At 47.3% G+C, this 21,351-nt stretch overlaps 1 protein-coding gene across 6 annotated transcripts in view; it reads left to right on the top strand.

The window, feature by feature from the left end:
- Kirrel3 (kirre like nephrin family adhesion molecule 3) overlaps nt 1-21,351 on the top strand; it is a 556,652-nt gene that overhangs the window by 406,036 nt on the left and 129,265 nt on the right. For all 6 annotated transcript variants that reach the window (XM_040729989.1, XM_040729991.1, XM_040729990.1 and 3 more), the window contains exon 3: nt 20,750-20,827. In XM_040729989.1, coding sequence (XP_040585923.1) covers nt 20,750-20,827 — 78 coding nt within the window. The remainder of the gene's footprint in view (nt 1-20,749; nt 20,828-21,351) is intronic.

Raw genomic sequence — 21,351 nt, forward strand, 5'->3', positions numbered from 1 at the left:
GACAGGATATTTTTATCACAGCAACAGAACTGAAACGAATCCATTGGTTTTGGGTGATGTGGGCTCCAGCCCTTAGTATAGCTGTGAGGAGGGGGCTCAGGCCTGTTTCCTGTGTGTGAGAAAGAACTATGACTTCCTGCTCATTCACCCAGGACTGTGTGAGGCCAGGACTGGACCTTTTACGAATGTCACCCTACAAAGCCTTCACCTTATATCCACCAGGGTCCTTTCTCCCTACCATGAAAGCCACAGCGACTGTACTAGCTGCATGATCTCCTACTCAGGATCCAACACCAAATCCTGCTTCAAAGGAGATCCCTATCTCCTTTGATCAAGAGTTTGTTACATAATTGAAAATAGCTAAGAGGGTAGACTCTGAAAGTTCTCACCACTAAAACATATACATTCTTTGATCTAGTCATTCCTCAATGTATACATTTTACACACACACACACACACACACATATATATATATGTGTGTGTGTACATTTCAAGATGAATATAATGTAGCCAGGTTTAAAGCCTCAAATTGTATGCATTGACAATCTAATCAATGAATAGATGACCCTGAAATCCAGGTCCCCAGCTTTATCTCAGAGCTTCCATTCATGTGACCACTGTCCTTCCTTCACAGCCAATAAACATGTACTGGGCATAGTCTGAGACTGAGCCAGCTGTAAACAAGGGTGTGGTGTTCACATTCATGGCTATTTAACAATAGAATGAAGATTTTTCACAGTGGAAAGGTTTGCTTATTAACAAACTGAATTAGGAGGACACTGAGGGACATTTGAAACCAAGTGACAATAGCATCAGAAGATCTGGAGAGAAAGAACCAGACTGAAAAGGAGGTTCCCTCAGGCCAGAAGAGTCTAGACTGGAAGACTGGCTCTTCCTTCCTGGCAGAGAGGAAGAAAAGATAGTGCACCCCCAGGTCACTCATAGCTCAGTTTGCTCAGAAGCGATGCCAACCTCCTCACTGAAGAGCAATCCTGTAGAGAACAGTAAATGGATTTGTCTGACACCTGAGCAGGCCTAGGCAAGCTAGGGACCCTCTCTAGCAGGAGAAATTCCAGGCTCCAACCTCTACGTCATCTTGCCCAAACTTCCTGCATAGATCCAGTCCTATCTGGTGACCCTTTGTCCAGTCCTACTGAACCATGACTCATTCATTCCTGTTGTCTACAATAGAGCATCCCCTCTACCTGACCATTCACCCAAATAGTCCAGGTGGCCCGCCATCCTTCCCACCTCCTCCATAAAAACTCTGGCCCAAGTAGCCATGGTGACGTGATTGCCTTTGCATACATATCCTGTCTTCCAGATTCTAGGGACTCTGGGGAAGTAGAATTGGAGTCTGATGGGTCCATGTTCTCTGGTTTCTCCTGTGACTGGTCCACTCAGAAAATGTATATCTTAAACCTTGTGGACCAGGCTATGTGACATCAATCAAGGGCAAGGCTTGCTTTCTACTTTTAAATACTTCAGAGCTTGAGCAGACAGACAGGTAAACAGATCTTCCTAGCTCAGTATTAGAGAGAGGCAGGGGGATTATGGGGCAGGGTAAGGACTTGGGGGTCATGGTAATCAGCAGGATAACCTGGGCGATCTGACCAAATCCAAGTGCTAATCCAGATGTGCAGAACAGCAGGGACTCTGTGAGCTGCTCTCTGGGGCAGAGCTACACTGGCTCTCTCTGTGCCTTGCTCTGTCTTTTCGACCCCTTCACTCTGTCTTCCCATTCTCTTCCTCTCACTTTTCTCCCTATTCCATGTGTCCTCATTCGTGAGAGAACTTAATGGTTAAATTAGAGATGGTTTCTGGGGACGCCGAAGGCTCAGCTGAGGAGAGGCCTAGAAGAAATCTAATAAGTAAGTCAGAGGAATGAATAGCCAGGCAGCAAGCAGGAGGATTGAGGAAAATGAGGAACTATAGTCCCAAGCACCAGGGAGAGTCGTAATTGACAGGGCAGCCTGAGTTCCCTGGCCTCAGACGGAATTCAGAAAATTGGTTTTTATGCTCACTGTGTTTGGAAACTAACTAGTCTTCACCATAGTGAATTCTCAGGGTTCATGATGGGACCCGAAGCCCACACTGCCACTACCTGTTTGAGATGACCAGCTCACCCTCCAGCTCCATTGCTGGCTGGAGGGTAAGGAAGAGCCTTGCATAGCTATTAATAAATTCAGACAGGGGGACCTTCTGTGGTTGCTGCTTCCTGTTGGTGGCATGTGGAGGTGGCACTTTGTGGGCAGAGCATGATGGACTGAGGTTTCATCCATGCCCAGACCTATTTCTCTCTAGCTGTGTGATTTCAGGTGACTGAGGCACCTTGATGGTCCTCAGTGTTAGCCTAAGTCAAGTGAGTATAAATCCCCATCCCTAACTGTGGTGACAATAGCATGAGATTGCATGGCAAAGATCTCACTGGATAGATGCCTGCTCATGGATGGTCTTCAGGACATGGATGTCTCCCCACGCCTGAAAGAAGTGAACCCACACCCGTGTGATATGGAAGGACAAGTTTTATACCTTCAAGAACTTGATGGGTCCTTGAGATGGAAGAAGAACTTGGGCTTGATGAGAAGAGCAATGTTATACAACTCCCAAAGAACTCTCCAAGGAAGACAGGCAGATTCTGGGGCCCTCCCATGGGGCCTGAGTAAGTAATGTATACACATACAACTCCCCTTCACATACCCATGCACATGTGTGCACGCGCACGCACATGAATCTGCAGCCCTCAGTACTCACTACATATATACACACAAGGGACATGCCAAACTGCACATTCTTACCCAACCTCCCATCACACTGACGTCTGTACATTCATCGACATACCACTGGAAGGGAAGTCACACCGACATCCAGAGCCATTGAGTCAGGTTCCTCCAACAGCACATTCCCATTTCACCTTATCTCTCTTTTCTGAGACACTAAAGGACAGTGGGAAGCCAAAGTCTCCAAGGACCAAGGAGTGTTTCCCGAGCTGCAAACATCCAAGGGCTCAAGGGGCCAAGAGGTCTTATAGAGCAGAAGATTTCTGTTGAACTTTACCTTAGCTCTTCAAGGATATAAGCCACTGGATGCAAAGCAATGAGCTCCCTGTCTTTAGAAGGATCTAAGGGGACACTGTGACTTTCTCACAGCTATAGCAGAGGAGATTTTTCCACTGGAGGTGACAGTGAAATCAAGTGACCCTGGACTCCCTTTTACGAAGAGAATCTGAGGCCAGGAGGGCTTCACTTAGCTGCTCTATGTGAAATGGCCCTGGCAAGGATGATGTGTACAGTGGCTTCTGGAAAACCGCTTGTCAGCTAGGGTCCCCTCACTGCTAACTTAGTAGACCCTCCTCCACAATGATCCAATAGATATTCCCAGACATTTTCTCAAGAGACCAGGAATTCCCCAGGTTCTGCCCCTGCCCCTAGCCATCCACCAGATTGAGTTCAGAAGCCCAGAGAGTAAGTTTGTTTCAGATGACATTTTGGTGAATTCAGATCCAACTCACTCAGTTTATTGATGCTGAGGAACCCCCCCCCCCCAGCTGCATTCTTAATCCGTGTGCCACACACTGGGTCAATATGAAGCACTGCCAAGACAAACAGGTTGCTGAGCCTTTTAGTGAAAGGAAGGTTTGGAAAATTCTACTTCTCCCTTCCTTTCATATCAGGCCCCCACCAACATGGGGAGCACCCCTCAGAAAATTGCAGGCCATCACAGGAAAGCATAGGTCTTTAGACATGCCTTAGGGCACTAGTCATGGAGCTCTGAGCAAGCCCATTAGCTTCCCTGAGGCTTAATTTTCTCATCTGAGAAGAAAGGAAATGAGGGCTCCCTCAATGGGTGCAGCGTGGAGTGAAAGCATCATGGCATCTGTGCAGACACTGACACCAAGGGGCTGCTGGTGGGTGCTGGCCCTTTGTCTTTCCATTCTTGATGCAGCACAGTCTGCTGAAATTAGAGATCTCTGACTCCTTGTTAAAGTGGGTGTGGATGGTGTGCCTCCAAAATCAAAGCAGCCTAGAAGGTGAGGGACAGGCAAATCAGCCTGCACGTGAGTGTGCCGGCATTCAAAACCATGAGCAGTACCAAGCCCCCAGACACATAGCCTGGGTGACACACACTGTCCTAGCAATGGCCTTTAGTAAAAGCATTTTGCATATGAAGACAGTGAGTTCCTGGCATGTTAAACCTCCCAAGCCTCACGGATTCTCCTGCAACTAAGTTACTGGTACAAAAGAGGCTAAGCAGCAAATGCTACCTAAAAGGGGGCTTATTGTCTGAGTTATTCACTGCAGTATGCAGATCAACCCAGTGAGCTCTCAACAAGTGTTGAATGAATGCATGCATGACTGAATAATAGAACTCAGAGACAAAACCCTGAATGCCCAGCAGGACACCACTAAGACCGATCTGTCAATGTGGTTGACCCGTGGCATGTATCTGTGACAGGATAGGTGGTGGTAGATAGGATAAAAGGTCAAGACTCAGTGGGGTCTACTCCCAAACCACCAGAGAAGTGCTCGGGCCTGACTCTTCACTGTGACCCCCAGGACACTGAAAGGACACATGGTGCCGAGTCATATGGCAGTATGGAGGGTCAGAGTAGGCTGCTGCATGCCTACCACCTGGACAGGCCCTGTGCCTGAACACAAGAATTCAAAGGAATGGAGATGGTCTTCACCTCTTAGTCCAGAAGGGTGAAGTCAAAGAGACCAAGGTCCCATCTATGGGGACTTTCATAGCAGAGGTCTGCATAGTTGGCCCTTCATGTCTTTAGGGTTAATATCGATGGATTCTCCAACTGAGTATCAAAAATATTAGGGGGGAAATGACATCTGTATTCCAAACATACCGACTATTGTCTTGTTTATATAATCAATATAGTCTAACAACTCTAGGTATAGCATTCGGTATGACAGATAACCTAGAGATGGCTCAATGAATACAGGAGGATGTGCTAAGTTACATGAAGCTACATGAACTCTGACCAGAGGAGGGGTGTCCTGAAACCCACCCCACTATGATACCAAGGTATAACTATCAGGTAGACAGTGTTGCTGGAGGGAAAGCCCACCTACCTGTAGAGAAGGGTGAGAGGACTCAGGCCAAGAGGGGTTTCTAGAGAGGTCTTGACTTATACATTTAACGAGGCTTACAAGAAGCACAGGAGGAAAGTTGGGGGCAACAGCACAGAGCTAAAATGTGGGGACAGAGTCTCAGAACATCACACATGATAAGCACCATGGGTTGAGGACAGAGGGAAGGCAGAAACAAAGCTAGCAGGATTGGTGGCTATGCTTGTTCCCAGTATTGGGGCATTTATAGGTTGAGAAAGAAATGGCTCTTGTCCTGAGGGACTCTGGACAGAGCCCCTCCTTCCTCTGAGCTTTATTTCCTCCTCTATGCCATGCTGAACGGGTGACTTCTAAGGCTGCTTCCCGGTTCTAACATTCAGTGACATTTCAGACTAATGCCCAAGATCAAATATGTACACAGACCAGAGGAACATGGGCACATGTAGGTCACTCTAGTACAAACAGCCTGCAACCTGAATGAGCTAGCCCTGCTGACCCGTATCTGACATGCCCGAAGGCAGCCCCTTGCTTCCTGATCCCAGCTCCTCCCCAAGTCCTCAAGGAAGGGAAAGTCCCACTTGTCCTTTGGGAGCCTCTTCCTGAGACAGCCCAGTGGCCCAACAGATGTTAAAGGAAGAAGTACACAGCAGAGCTGCTTGACCAGAGACTGATGCTGAAATTCCTCTATCCCCATGAGCAGTACCCCGAACATTCAGGAAATGTTACTTTAATAAGTTGTAGCACTTCCCGCTGCCTCAGTCCCCTTGACCAACTTGTTTTTTTTTTTAAGCTACAGTCTTCATGAAAGGGGTCTTGGAACCCAAGGAATCATCTAGAGGGATTGTAGCCTTGTTTGTTTGTTGTTTGTTTTTGCTGGGGAATGGTGTGGTTAGGGGCTAAGAAGTTCAAGTCTTCTGGAGTCTGAATGTTCTAACTCCCCAAAAGTCATGTATTGATATCCTCACTCCAAAGCTGGCATTAGGAGGTTGAGCCTTACTGTTCTTGTAAATGATATTGGTGTCATAGAAGACCCAAGGCAGCTTGCTTGTCCTTTCCACCGTTGAGGACACAGGTAAAATATGCTAGCTATGAGACAGAGACCCGGCTAGCCTTCACCAGATAGTATGTCCTTGATCTTATGTGTCTCGGCCCACAGAACTGGGAGAGTGCAGTCCTCTTGCTTACAAATGACACTGTCTATGATGTTCTTATAGCTGACTTGGCGGGGAAGGAGCGTCAAGAATTATGAAGCCACAGTTCTCTCAGAAAAATGACACAGGATTATGTCTCATATCTAGTTCAATCTCGATTATATAAATGAAGAATATGAGGCTCAGAATAAAGAGGTGAATCCCCAGGTCACCCAGCTAATGACAACAAGCCTTAGGAATCAAGCTAGCGTTTGTCCCAAGCAAGGGGCTATCAGGTGCCATTACTGATGCTGACTCAGAGCTCAGCAGTCATCAGGGATGGTGGTCATAGAGAATTTGGAAGGGACACCAGGCTGGACGGTCAAGCACTCACCCTCTGGGAACCAGCCATTCTTCAGTTCCTCTGTGCTGCGCTCAGGTTTCCTGAGATGGAGCCAGAAGGGTCCTGGACAATGGCTCGGAGACTCTGTACCCTCTACACGCCTGCAGGCTCTATCTCCCTCACACATTACAGAAGACTGAGGGAGTCCCATCTACTTATTAGAACTCAGACTTGCCTACACCATCACCCCCACAGTGTGAACAAGGACTTGGACCTACTGGTGACCAAATTCCACATGCAGGAGAAGGGACACGATTTAATAGAGTTCAGAATTCAGGCCCTCATGTCAGGCAGATCTTGGCTGAGTCATTGTAGAGATAATCCTACATTTAACATATACCAGTCTCAGGTTCCTCATCTGTCCAATCAGAACCATCACAGTACTGCTTCAGAGGGTTAGTACCCAGATGAAATGAGATAATGTCCATAAAGGTCTGAATGCCATGCCTGGAAACACATTTTATTTATTTACTCTGTGTGTATCTGTGTGTATCTGTGTGTGTGTGTGTGTCTGTGTGTCTGTCTGTGTGTGTTTGTGTCTATCTGTGCACGTTCGTGTATCTGTGTGTATGTGTCTGTGTGTTTCTATATGTGTTTCTCTGTGTGTCTATGTGTCTCTGTGTGTATGTCTGTGTGTGGTTAGTGTCTGTGTGTGGTTTGTGTCTGTGTGTCTAGATGTGTCTTTCTGTGTATCTATGCATGTATCTCTGCAGGCATGTATATGCCACATAGAAAGAACAACTTTTCAGGAGTTGGTTCTTCCTTCTGTTTTGCTTTGAGGCAGAGTCTCTATTGTTTCTCACTCATTGAGCACTCCAAGCTTCTAGCTGATTATCTCCCATCTTGCCATGGGAGTGTTCTTCAAACCACCTCCAGCCTTAGCTGTAAAGGAGGAAGTTGAGTACAGCGAGTTCCTGGGTGCTGTGAGACTTAGGGTGAGAACAGTCTCTAGGCACAGGGCTTAGAGTCCCCACTTTCTACACACCCCTTTCATTAAAATAGCATTCTGTTATTTTATAACTATCAAGTATGGGGTACTTGCAATGCATCCAACTTTGGTGCTGTAAATCTGGGTACGTGCCCCACCTCACCTCCAGCTCCTTGTGTTGGAGACTTGTCAGAGCTGCTCATTTATTCTTAGCTTATTATTATCGTGTGTGTGTGTGTGTGTGTGTGTGTGTGTGTGTGTGTGTGTGTGTGAGCATGTGGGCAGTATGTGGGCACATGTACCATAGTATGCATAGGGAAGTCAGAGTACAGCTCTGTGGAGTCAGTTTTTTCCTTTACCTCCATGTGGGCTCCAGGGATGGAACTTGCCAGACTTTCGTCTTTTAGTAACACGTGTCTTTACCTAATGAGCTCCCTATTGGCCAAGGACAGCTCCATTTTGCATATTAAAAAAAAAAGACACTGAAGGTGGATTCCAGTGGTCAGGACCCAAATAGGCCATTGGAGTATCACACAGCTGTGTGAGATGTCCCATAGACGGAGGAGCGGTCAGTGCCCTGAGCTTCCTGAACTGGCTTCTCTTGACCTCCAAGGCTAGGAGAGACCCTAGCTAGTAGGCCCTAAGCCAATTAGCTCGGGACTTCCTGCTCAGCAGACCTTCTATGTGAATGATTCTCCCTCTTAGACCAGACTCCCTCACTCTCATCAGTCTAGAACCCTCCTTCCCCTGGGCCCTGTGCCGCCAGTCTCCTTCATTATGCTGTGATCATCCTCAGTGACCTGGCCAGGGCCTGTGATGAGATGACAAGTTACAGAAGCTCAGCGATTCCCACCCCCACCCCCACCTCACAGCAAGCCTCCATCGCTCTGTTGTTTCTGGAAAACACCAGCACCAGCCAAGATCTTTTCTGGCACTTTCATGCCTACAAAGCAATGCCTAAGTGAGCCAGAGATGAGACTGTGGTGTAGGGCAGGGCGGCAAGGGTGAGGGAGATGAAGACATACCATTATCTCTTCAAGGAAATTAGCCTAAATTGTCAGCTCAGTCTGGAATTCCTTCCCACTGTTACAAGTGAGCATGAACACACACACACACACACACACACACACACACACACACACACACACACACACACTCCCAGGCCTCCCTTATCTTCTGCCCTGGTGGATCTGCTAGGTGGTATAGCCCTGAATGGGTCATCTCTCTGGGACCTGGGATTGCTATGCGAGGCTTGCATAGCCCCTGGTGCGCCCCTTCACAATCAGCCTCCTGCTGATCCAACCCTGTAGGAAGGAAACTTTCACATTCCAGTTAAGTGGTATCTGGCTGTTTGGAATCACCCCCCTGGATCTGTTTGAAGCCAAGTTCTTAATCAAAGCTATCAGACTCTCCTTGGCCTCTCTGCTGAAAGGTTACCATTAAAGAGGAACGAGACGCCTTAGGTTTGGAGGCTAGGCCTTCAGCTTTCATCGGGAGCTCTGAGGGAAACGGAGGGGCTTGGTTTTACCCCAAGCCTGGTGTTCAAATTACAATTCTGCTGTTAGCCGTGGGAAGACTTCAGACAGGATGCAGAGCCTCTCAGATGTCGGCAAATGTATCCAGTTGCTGTACAGGCTGAAAAAAGGCACATTTAGCGGACACATCTTCCACTGCAAGACCTATCTGTGTGGCAATGGCTGATCATTACCAATCACAATCTGGTTTGCATACCCTCCGAACTGTGGTCTAATCACCCCAGAGGAAGTCCCTTGGCTGGGCCTCTAAGAGCTTTCCATAGAACTTTCTAGAATTAAGAGGTCTTCTAAGGCATCTGTGACCAGAATGAAACTGGTAGCATCAGAGCCAGAGCAAAGCCTTGCTTGGCAACAAAGCCTCTCCTGTAACTTTCACTTTAGCCTGGTCCCAGTACAGCCCTGCCCCCACCCCCACCCCCAGACCTAGACCTACTGCAGTCCTACAATCTTGTCAAGGGAATCTACATTTGAGGGAATTTTTTTGTGATTGTTTGTTTGAGAAAGCAAAAGAAATATTGAGCTAAAGCCTCCATCCAGCTACATGGGTAGCCGGATAAATAATTACTAAATAAATAAATAAGGGAAAATAAACAAAGAAAGCCTCCAATGAGCTTGAATTGCTGCCGTGCTGAGAGGTAACTGGCAGATTCAATTTAATTATAAGATACAGGATTGTGATGGAGTGTGCAGGCTCGGGGAAGCTTTCAGCAATGGACAGGCAGCAGGGAGCCCAGACTGTTCCTGGATACATTCTGCCCTGCCACTGACCGCCTTCCTTGCCCAGGTGGGCATGTTGGGGGTGGCAGTAGCAACTGCCTGGGGCCAGGAGGTTGAGTCTCCCTAAGCCCTGGACCTCCACACATGGCTAGCCTAGGCTCCCAAGGTGGTTCAGATCAGAATGCCCTGGAGGATTGTCCAGGCCGGCAGAAAAAGGAGGGGAGGTGCTCTACATCCTCACACAGGCTCCCTTCTCCCCAGCAGAGGTGAGCAGTGTGAGCAGACAAGGCCCACCCTGCAGGGCCAGGCATGGCCACCAGATTGTGAATGCAGCAGCTCTGGCTGGTTGGTGACTGGGGACAAGAGCATGATATCATCATCCTCTGTGTTGCTTTTCCCCCCAGAAAGTAAAGGATATGCCCCTGAATCCTCAGGAGCCTAGTCTACCCTTCTACCATAAGGTCCCAAAAAACCTATACCCTACAGCTTTAGGATGGTTTTGCTCTCCTTCCCTCTCTCTGTCCCCACCATGTTTGGTGGGACATGGGGGCTGTAAGGGCAAAGCTGGGTATCCTTGTCTGACTCCAGTGATACATCCTTAGGGCACTTCTCAGTCCTCCATGGCCAAATTTTATTTGGACCATAAATGTGTAATAAAGTGGTTTATAAGCACATCATCAAGCCACGGCCATGTCCCTTGCCACTGGCCCACCCCAAGAAGGAACCTAGCTGTTGTCATGCCTCCTGCACCCCTATTCACTGCCTACAACCCCTCCAAAGCAATGTTTCCTTCCCCAGGCCCTGAACTCCCAGAGGCTGCTCTGTGTGCTCCAAGCAGTGATTCCTGTAACCATCAGCCAGCCCTGTATTGGTCCCTTTTTCTCCCGGGTTGGTCCTCTACACAGTATTCGAATTCTCACACTACATCCCAGGAGAAGGGCCAGGACCTGTGTTCTGTAACCAAGCAGGCCTGGGTGTAATCCTGGGTCCTCCATTCTGCAAATGAAAGTTCTGGAAAATTAACAGCTTCCTGGAGCCCCACCTGTGCAGTGGAGCTAATGCTCATATCTTCACTAACCTGTGTGAGATTAAATCCACGATCCAAGCTTATCTTTGAGCATTGTTGGGGTCCTCTGCCTTTCCAAAGATCTGGGCCTCAAGGGACCTGTAGGTGGTGGAATAAGACACTTGAAGGTGAGGTGGGACTTTACAGAGGCCCCGACTACCCATATGCTCACCTTTTTGAAAACTCTTTGTCATATTAAGAGAAAAACAGAAACAGAAGATTCCCTCTTTCTGCCTGGCCTCCCAGCCATGATTGACATGATATACCAGGCTGAGACTCCCCAGGGGCAGGGCACACAGCTGTCATGCATCTGTCTCCATTCAAACAGTAGTCACAGACGTCCAGCTTTCTCAGAGGAAACATATAAAAGCCTTCCAGGCATGTGGCCCTTGGCAGCGCCTGTTCCTTGCAGGTTAAATGGACTGCTAACAAGCCAGGGGAAGGCGGACTGGAATGGCTTTCATGATCGTATTTCTGTTATGTCCCTCACAGAGCAGATGACTCACTGGAATTAAACATCCTTGAGGGATCCTTGTATCGGTGGTAAAAATTCTTCAGCCAACACTATTAAATGGCCCCTACAGAAATTTACCCAAAACCCCAAGAATGGAGATTGTGTTTTGGTTTACCAAACTCAACACTACTGGCTGTCTGGCCATGAAGATGTGATTAATACTTAGCCTTTTGGATTCTCAGTTTCCTCTCCCACCAGATAGAAATACCATACAGAGTTTCTAGGGATTGACAAGGTGCCCTCAAAATATCCCAGAAATTAATGAATGGAAACCATTTAGCACCAGGCAACTTTGATGATGATGAAGATGGACCTGGCTCCCACTAAAAAAGACAAGGCTTGACTGTATCCAGAATCCTAGGAGAATGCCTAGTGTCCTCATTCCAGTATGTAGAGTCATGGTGGACTTTCCCTGCCCAGTCTTTACTAATGGCAAAGCGCGTGAAGGTGGCACATTCAGAGTCAGATGGTAGCCCTGCTGGAACTCTAGGCAGACAGAAGGACCCCAGGCAGTGTTGGAGGGAAGATGCCAGAGAAGAAGGGTAGCAGGAGCCAGGCATGGTCACAGAGAGCAGCCATAGGGCTGAAGCTCAGACTCAGCAGGGAGTTGTGTCTTGCAGAGAAGAGAATGGAGTGCCGCACGCTGTGCTCAGAGTGGGGTCAGCCAGACAGCATCATGCCAAGTCTCTCTGCTTAGCAGCAGGTCTGTGGGCAAACTTCTTGCCCCTCTAAAATGTCAGTTTCTGGGCTGGAGGCCTAGCTCAATGGCAGAGTATTGCCTAGAGGTGCAAAGCCCTGGATTCAAACCTCAGAATGGGGGGGGGGTCCCTTCATAAATAATGAGAGGCATGACAATGATGCCTGTTTCTGTGATGTGAGGGTAAAGCCATCAATATAAGAGGACTAGTGAGAAGGCTTAGCAGGTAAACATACTTACCATGCATGATGAGCTAAGTTCCACTCCTGGGACCCCTAATGACAGGAGAAAATGGACTCCTAGAAGTTGTTCTCTAATGTCCATGTGCATAGTGTCTCACACACACCACCACCACCACCAACAACAACAACAATGAAGAAAAAGTATTTTTAAAACAATGTGCAAAGTTCCATGCCGATGGCTGTTGGCTGGCTTTTTCCTCCCTGAGATTCATAGGCTTAGGCCAGCAGAATAGAGATTTGAAGGAGCCAAAGGATTGGTGACCACATGGTCACCCAGATTTCTGGTAGGCACATGGGATGTGGGGCCCACAGCAAAACAGACTCCTCTAGACCCCGCAGCTGGTGGCGAGGCGCTGTTAATAACACTGTCCTCCTCAGCCGCTCTGTGGATGGGGCTGTGCCAGCCACTAATGGCACAGCTGAGGCAGGCTTAGGAGGACAGAAGGAGGCAAAGGCCACCCACTGTCAGTGACTGTGATCCGGTATGAAGCTGGGAGCTGCTGGGAGGTTTTGATCAGCAGGTGTCTGAGGAAGCCATGTCTCCTGCAAGAGCAAGCGAGGATGGGCTGGTGGACACAGAACATCCTTGGAATTATCACTACTGAGTGTCAACACTTCCTAAAAGACACAAGCTTTTTATGCAATCCAGTATTTTAAAAGAACTCACTGTAAGAACACAGCTGTTTCAAGTTTCTCGTATAAGAATTTAATTGGCATGTAATAGCATATTTAATTAAATACAAATCAATAGTTTAAAACAACTAATTGATACTTAATATGAATGGGGGAAAACTTGGTTCTAATATAATTAACTCATATTAAATTAGCTATGAAATAACAATTATGTCTTTACAACAATGTAAAGTTTATGGTTCTTTAATAAACTTAGATTAGCAAGCAATGAGACTCAAAAATTATGAAACAGGTATTATTGGCCTATTAAACATTTATTATATGTCCTAGAGGGCTGGGGGCAGGCATCTAGTCAATATGAACAAGCCTTCCTGAATCTCCTCCTCAAGTCTCTTTATTATGGGAGTTGATCAGAAAACAGGGATCTTTGCTGATTTACGGGTGTCCTAATTGCATGTGCTGTGAGTAATTATACTGAAAACAGCACCAGGTAGAAGTGAGGCGGGTACTGGAATTCAGCAGAATGGAGGCAAAAACTTTCCAAACACTAGGCCTGCAATTCTGCAACTGGCACGGCATCCAGGGATAGAAGGGCTATTGATGGCTAGATGGCCGTCACCTGGGAGAGACCACCGGGCAGACACGCCATGAAGACAGCCCTGGGGCCAATTGCAGCCTTCGGGACCTTTTATGAGGCATCTCTTGCGGTCTCCTAGCTCTCCAGTCTCCTGTTTCTTCCTCTAGCAAGCCCCACACTCAAGTGGAAAAAATGACATGATGTTACCTTGTGACGCTGTTTTACAGAACATTTACCTGCCTTTGGTTTTCAAGTACTTTCACAAGTGAGGGCTGCACACTCAGAACTGCAAAATCCAACGTGGGAAACACTCCAGATGCATGTCCAGAAAGCTTATGACATCATAGTTTTTCAGACTTGGGAGCTTCATGTTAGAAATGTTCGCATGGGTGAAGACACACAAATACTCTCTAAACCAGAAACTGCAAAATCCGAAGCACTTTTGGCCCCACACATTTGGATAAAGGATGCTCAACCTATTTATGCCTGTGTAAACCAATTGGATAATTGGATAATTATTTTGCTGGAATGGGAAACTTGCCTTGTGTACGGTGGCCTCTAAATGTTTGTGGGGTGAATATTACCCCATCAATTTTTGTTAATATGTGTTGGCTGTGGCGGGTAGGGTTTTTCTTCACAAGGCTCTCACAACTGAATATGGCTGATTAAAAGATTCTTTCTTTGAGGATGCCTGTTTGGAGGTCTGGTTAATCTATGGGGCCTCTGGTAGTGGATCAGTATTTATCCCTGGTACACGAGTGGACTTTGGAAGCTCTCCACATAGAGGGATACTCTCTCAGCCTAGACACAAGGGGGAGGGTCTAGGCCCTGCTCCAAGTGATGTGACAGACTCTGAGGATACCCCATGGAAGACCTCACCCTCCCTTGAGAGAAGAAAGGGGATGAGACAGGGGGTCTGTGGGGGCCAGGGGAAGAGGGGAGGGAGAGGGAACTGGAACTGACACGTAAAACAAGCTTGTTTCTAAGTTAAATTTTTTTAAAAAGAAAAGAAAAAAATGTTTCTTTCTTCGGACCAAAACCCCTGCTCACATTATTACCTGGGTCTTTTTCGCATGGGAACTTGATGCCCACAGGGCACCATGACTGCCCTGTTACACAGTCAGTTCCCTTCATGGTCTCACCAAATCTCATATAGACGTAACAATCCTTTGATTTTCCCAATGAAAGACACTACTACCATCTCAGCCTCCCTCCTTAATCTCAGGACTCCTTTAGTCCCAAGGTCTCATCCAAAAACCTCAGACTTGCTACTTTCTCCTTGTTTCTGGGGCTTTTAGGCACTAGGTCTCTCCTGCAACGGGGTCTTTCTCACTCCCTTCAACTTTTCCAGCCATCTTATTTATGACTACGCTGATGACCTGATGGTCCACCACATGGATTTGATGAGATCTTCCCCCTCTCATATTTCCATTTTCCTATCTGTAGGAAAAGAGGAGGCCCTTAGCCCCATTCCTGACTGCTATTTGCCTCATCGGACTCATCCCTTTCAGTAACTTTACTCTCACCTCTTTTTACCTTATGCTGGCGTTTTGGATTTTCACGTGAATCATGAGAGGGAGATATTAGGAGAGGAAATTTATAGATGGGAAAATGAAACAGAAGCTCAGGGAGCCCATGGGACAGTTCACTGAATCGCAGTATCAGCCAGCTCTGCTCATTCGGAAGCATCAGGACCTCCCAGAAACTCCAACCAGGTCCAGCTGGCGCTTCCTCCATATGGTCCCAGGCACCATCTGGGGAATTCGGGCTATTTTCAGCCATTCTGCTGCTCTCTGCATTGAGATGGCAAGGATCTACAGGCCTGTGTGTCCCCCTTGAGGAACCTTTGTGTCCTTCTACCTGTTTCCAGATCTCTGCTGTGCTCAGAGAGCAAGAAGGAGCAGCAGATGGAAAGCCATCGTTTGTCACCTGGAGCGTGGCAGGACTCTCCTAGTCGTTCTTGCTCTCCTCTGGGCTTCTCTCTTCTACGTGTCATCTACACTGGGTTAAAATTCTCTTTAGTTGGTGCATGAGGGCCTCCCTTCTGCAGTTCTCAGGGCTCCTTGCACCCTGAAGAAAAAGGTACAGACTCCAGGGAGGCTCCTCTGCTGCCCCAGGGTCTGACCCCCGCCTGCTTCTCCTCACTCATCTCCCCTCTGCTTCTGAAGTCTTTACAGTTGCCCACCAGCAATACTCTAGTTTCTGTTTGGTAATCTGTGGAAACATGCTGGAGCTAAACAGTTTCAGAAAGGAAAAATGCTAATCCCTTGCTTTCAATTTTTTCTTTCCTCAGATACATTAATTGTACAAGATCATGGGTTTCATTGTGATGTTTTTGTGCACATATATAACAAACCTTGATAATATTCTCGTTTGCACCCTCCCTTCTTACCTTGTTCACCTTTCTCTTCCCAAATAATCCCCCTTCTGATTTCTTGTCTTTTTTAAGTATAGATTCTGCACATAAGAGAAAATGTGATATATCTTCCTGAGTCTAGCTTATTTCACTTAACGTAATGATCACCAGCTCAACTGTCTTTTTCCACAAGTGACATAATTTCATTCGTCTTTATGGCTGAATAAAATTCCATTGTGTGTGTGACATATTTTCTTCATCCAGCCATCTGTTGATGGACACCTCAGATGATTTTATAACTTGGCTATTGGGTGTGCAGGCACCTTTGTGCCCATCAAATCTGCTGTCCAATTGCAGCGCCCCAATCAGTGCTCTCCCATCCTTTGGGGCACACTAAGCAGTCATGTGACACTCTTCACTAAGTGTAGCTGTGTGACCAAATGAAGGAGATGAAGAGAATCACAGTCACTGGAAATAGCCAAGGTCCTCTGTACAGCCAGCTCTTCCACTTCTTGTCTGTATGAGTTAGCGAGTGCTGCTATAACAAAGTATCACACAGTGGTGACTGACACTGAAAAATGCATTCCCTCACAATTCCAAAGGCTAGGCCCACAAGATCAAGATGTCAGCGAACTTGAGTCCTTCTGAAAGCAATAGGAGAAGGACTTGTTAAAGATCTCTTTCCCTCTGTCTTAGATATGGCCATCTTCATGTTCATGTGTCATTCCTCTCTCCCTCCCTCCTGCCTTCACCCCTTTCTTTCAACTTCCCATTTTATAAGGACACCAGTGATGTTGTACTAGGGCCAATCCTAATGACCTCATTTTAACTTGACCACCTCTGCAAAGTCCAGTTTCCACATAAGATCACATAAGGATGAGGGCTTTGGTGGGCATTGGGAGTAGGTGAAATGATATTTTGAGATATGAGTAGGAGAGGGTATACCCAATTCATCTCTGGTATCCTCTGATCTGTTTTGACTTACAGCATCTACAGTCATGGTATCCCTAAGAACTAACCCTGAAACCAGCCCTGACTTCTAGGGTGAGGACCAACAACAGCTACGCCTTTGGCCCTGAAGTATCATTTTAGTTCTCTAAGCCTTGCTTTCTAAATTCAAAATGGAAGAAATAATTTCCACCTTGCTTACTTTGCCAAGCTGCTGTGAACATCTAATGAGATAGTAAATATGAAAGCATTGTGAAAAAAAAACAAGTGTGCTACAAATGGGATGCAGCATTGCCACGCCATGATTAGTAGTAGTGAGAATAAAAGATCCAGAGGCTAGAAAGGGCCCCGTCCACAGCCTGCAAGCTGAAGAAGCCCGCTCCATTTATAAAACCATCATTTTTATCCCTCCCTGGAGAAAACCTCACAGTGTTCCCTACTTGTGGAGCAGTTCCCTGTTTGGATGAATTACAAGTTTCATTCACTCGGCAAGCAACCCAACCTAACCTAAATGCATCCTGCTGCATCTAAGCTCTTTCTACTTGGGTCAGGGAGAACTGCTCATCCTAACATTTCTGAATCTGCCCTTCCTTTAACTCAGCCATCCTCTGGCCCAGCACTTGCCATGTGTTAGACACTAAATTTAGTAGTAGGGGCTCAGGGCTGAAAAAAGAACTCTGATCTTTCCGTTGTTCACAATCCATAGCCCCAAAGTTCCCAGGGTGCCAAACACCCCTTCTCCTTAAGAAACATCCCTGTCCTAATAGCTGTTTCTGTGCACATAGCACTGATTAAGCCTTTGTCCTCCTCAGACAGTGCCCTTACAACCCAACCACCCATGCCTTTAAACTTTGCTATGAACAGCCTTTTAAAGCCAAGGCTCCATTCATTCATTTTCCATGAGGGGGTTCCATCTTGGGGGTTCAAAACTAACATCTGATTTCACTCTACTGTCTGTCTCAGAGACAAGAAAGGGGACTGGCTGGTGGCTGGACTTCCTCACAAAGACAGAGTCACACTCTCTCTGAAGTGTGGTATTGTATTCTCCCCTAATAGCCGTGGGTGGTTTTTGTTTGTTTTGTTTTGTTTTTTGTCTTGGATGTTTCCCCAAGCCCACATAATAACTTCCTGCTTCCTCCCTGGTCCGAGTGTGGTCAGCATCCCTGACAATGCTCTTCCTCCCCAGAGGAGCACTCACATTCTCCTCCCTCATCCACTTCTCTCCCTGCTGCAGGCTTCCATGTGTGGATTTGGTGAGTTCTAATTTAACTCCACGAATCTCAAATTTTGTGTGTGACAAGCTAGCTAATCCTCACTTCACTAGTTCTCCAGCTCATTCGTTCTCAAAGGGTACCGATGGCGTCTCCCCACTTCTCAGCAAAGACGCAGTCAGAGAGCCCTCTCACTTAATAAATTTCTGCAGTGTGCTTATTAGCGCCTTGTAATGTAGCCGCCTAAATAATTAAGACTAACCCACACGTGTCAAATTAAATGAGCCAAATACATTGAGAAATTACCTCGTCCTCACTTTCTTTTATTAATCAGAGCTTTTTTAAAAAAACATATTTCCCTGCTCATTTACAAAACTCAAATATAGTCAGAGAGACTCTTGCTTATAACTGTATGAGCACTCGGCCTCTCTTCTGCCATTCGCTCAGGAGGTAGTCTAGTATTTGACATATAACATAAGTTAGGTTGCATTGTAGAGACAGAACCCATGGACAATCAGATATGACAAGTCACTCATACTCCAATCTTTAGAACTGTTCCCACACCTGAGAGCGTGGGAAGCTGCCCAGAAGACAGAGGAAACATCAGCCAAATCCTTCCAGCATTAGCCCTCCTTCCTCAATGCACCCTAGAGTCCCTCCTAGGCCCAGTAGCCACGCTCCCGTTTCCATTAAAAGTCACTGCTGATGTGCTTTAGGTGGGTATAAGCCAGTGGCAAATATAATAGGAACCATCACCAATCCCATCTTTCTTTGCCTACCATTCTAATGGCCTGGCTAAGTCTTCCTGTTGGCAGCACCTGGACTTTAGATGCACACTCATGCAGAAAGGTATTGTTGGCTGAAGCTGGAAGCCTACTGACACCCTGCACTTCCACTGGCCCCCTCTCTGCATGCTACATTCCTGCCTCTTGGAGGTGGCTATTAGAAGGAATCCACAAATATAGTAAGTAAACATCAAAGGGGCTTTGATCCACATGGCCCTCGACAGAACAGGAGCCCCTGAAGAAAGGGCCAAGGCCTTGGATGGGAGAACTTAACGTGTCAATTTGGGTGCCTGAGATGTGAAGCTGTTTGAAGTGAGGGCGGTTTGACTGCGCCTTCAGATGAGTGAGCGAGTGAGTGTGCAGGGGAAAGGAAGGGAAGGGAGCCTTGGAAACAGCACCCTCGGATCTGCCTCTCTGCTCTTTACTGATAGTCGATAAATCCCTTTAAAGAATCAGGAGATCAAAGCTGGTGACCTCCCTGGGCTACGGCATCTCACCACCACCTGCCAAGCTTTGTTTTCCCTAGGGCACGAGCCCCTAAGCTGGGCTTATCTGTTCTCCAGGGCCCTGCACTCCCTTCTTCTCATCCTGTTGTCCTCGGAAACTGGACCTGAGCAGCAGCGGATGGATGCAGGGCATCCTGAGCAGAGGCAGGGGGAGGAATCACCCCACTCTGCCTATTCCCTGATGGCCAAGACCCCTGCAGGTGGACGGCCAGGGACACTCGCATGCCATGGACAAGTGTGACACCAGCCAGTAGGAGCCTCCTTATCTGAGAACAAGGGTGGAAGCAGTCATGCAGAAAGAGTCCTGGCAATATTCTGTGGGGTTGTGGCTGCAGCCATATGCCCTCTAGAACAACATCAGGTGCCCATCTGCCCAGTTTAGGACAGTTGTCACATTTGTAAGGCTTCTGAACAAGCAGGTAGAGATGAGGAGCCAAAAGCATCGAAGGCAATCCCTCAACATTGTTGAGCCCCCACCCCACCCCATCTGTGTCACATGGACAGCAATGACCCATCCACATACCACAGAGCATTGCCACAGGAGTCAGGTTAAAGTGGATATGAAATTGTTTCAGAATTCGTAAAGAACCCAAGACAATTCAGGACTAAAAGGCAAATACCAGAGTGCATGGCTTGACTTCTAGCGAGGCAGATGTACTCAAGTCCAGCACTCATACACAACAGAAGCTGGCTTATAAAATGCTCTGCAAAAGGTAGTGTCTGGCATTTGCTACCTGAAGTTGCTTTTCTTCTTGTTCTTCTGGGAACGTCAACCATACTATGAGTCCTTGTGCCTCAACACTGCTGACCCCTGTGCTCTAAGTCTACACTTACCGAGTTCTAGATGATGTTGCTGAACAGTGCCTGCCCATAGGAATACCACAAGAATCAGCAACTGCAGAATCCCACCCTTCCAGAAGGTTGAGCACATCCCGCCTAGCACTCATCTCTGTGTCTTCTCTATGTTCACTATTCATCTTGGGTCAATCGCTGTGTCTGCTCATGCTGTCCCACTCTGGACACTACCAAGGACTCTTGTTCAGCTAGACTGGCCACAGTCTCAGAATGACTTGGTCATGGTCCCCAATACTAGACTATAAAAAGACCATATAACCCAAAGTAATAGTTATGAGAGTGGATTCTGTAACCTAACTTCAAAATCTTGACTCCAGCACCTGCTAAGTCTACTTGCCTCATACATCTGTAAACGAAGGTTGAAAAAAATGGAGAGTGTAATGCTCATGCTTCTCCTGACGCTGAGAAGATCCAGCAAGAACTATTGACTTTAGGTTATGCCTGGGACATCATTGCTGTAGAGATGTTTGCTAAATAAGCAGCCCTGCTTATCCACGGCCCCCTGCTAGGAAGTCTCCTCACATCTGACCCATTCCCAACTCACCCACCTATGTTTTCCTTCCAGAGCTTGGCCTCCAGAAGAGAGGATGCTGTCTGGTACTGGGCTACATGGCCAAGGACAAGTTTCGGAGAATGAATGAAGGTTAGTGAGAACCTCCCTTCCCCACGTGGGTACTACAGTGAGGGGAGGGTATGCCTACAACTGTGGTGCAGAGGAACCTGAACAAGGAGCCCATGACAGCTCAGGAAGGAGAGTGGGAGCCTCAGCTTGACCTTCATGGTGCACTTGGCACAGGGGAAAACAGCTTGTGCCAAATCCTAGGACAGTGGTCCTGGTGCAGTGCTTCTTTTGCTGTCTGACCCCCCCAGGTGCCCCTTGCTTCTCTTTCTCTCTCTTCCCTGCCTTTGCTCTTCTACCCACTTGTACGGCCCAGCAAAATCTGCTCCTGTCATCATCTTATCGGAAGTTCTCCCTCTTTCTCTTGAATCATTTCTACTAAAGAATACGGAAGCATTATACTCCCAAAGCCTCCCTTAAAGACCTGCCTACCTTCCCAACTCCACGCACTGAATTCTGTCTCCCACTCTGGGATGGTTCTGCCTTCTTCAAGCACTGGACCTTTCCTGAGGATCACCTGTCTCCCAGATGACTTGGGGGAAGGTATT

Source organism: Mesocricetus auratus, unplaced genomic scaffold (assembly GCF_017639785.1).
Source record: "Mesocricetus auratus isolate SY011 unplaced genomic scaffold, BCM_Maur_2.0 Super-Scaffold_100022, whole genome shotgun sequence".
NCBI classification, from domain to species: domain Eukaryota; kingdom Metazoa; phylum Chordata; class Mammalia; order Rodentia; family Cricetidae; genus Mesocricetus; species Mesocricetus auratus.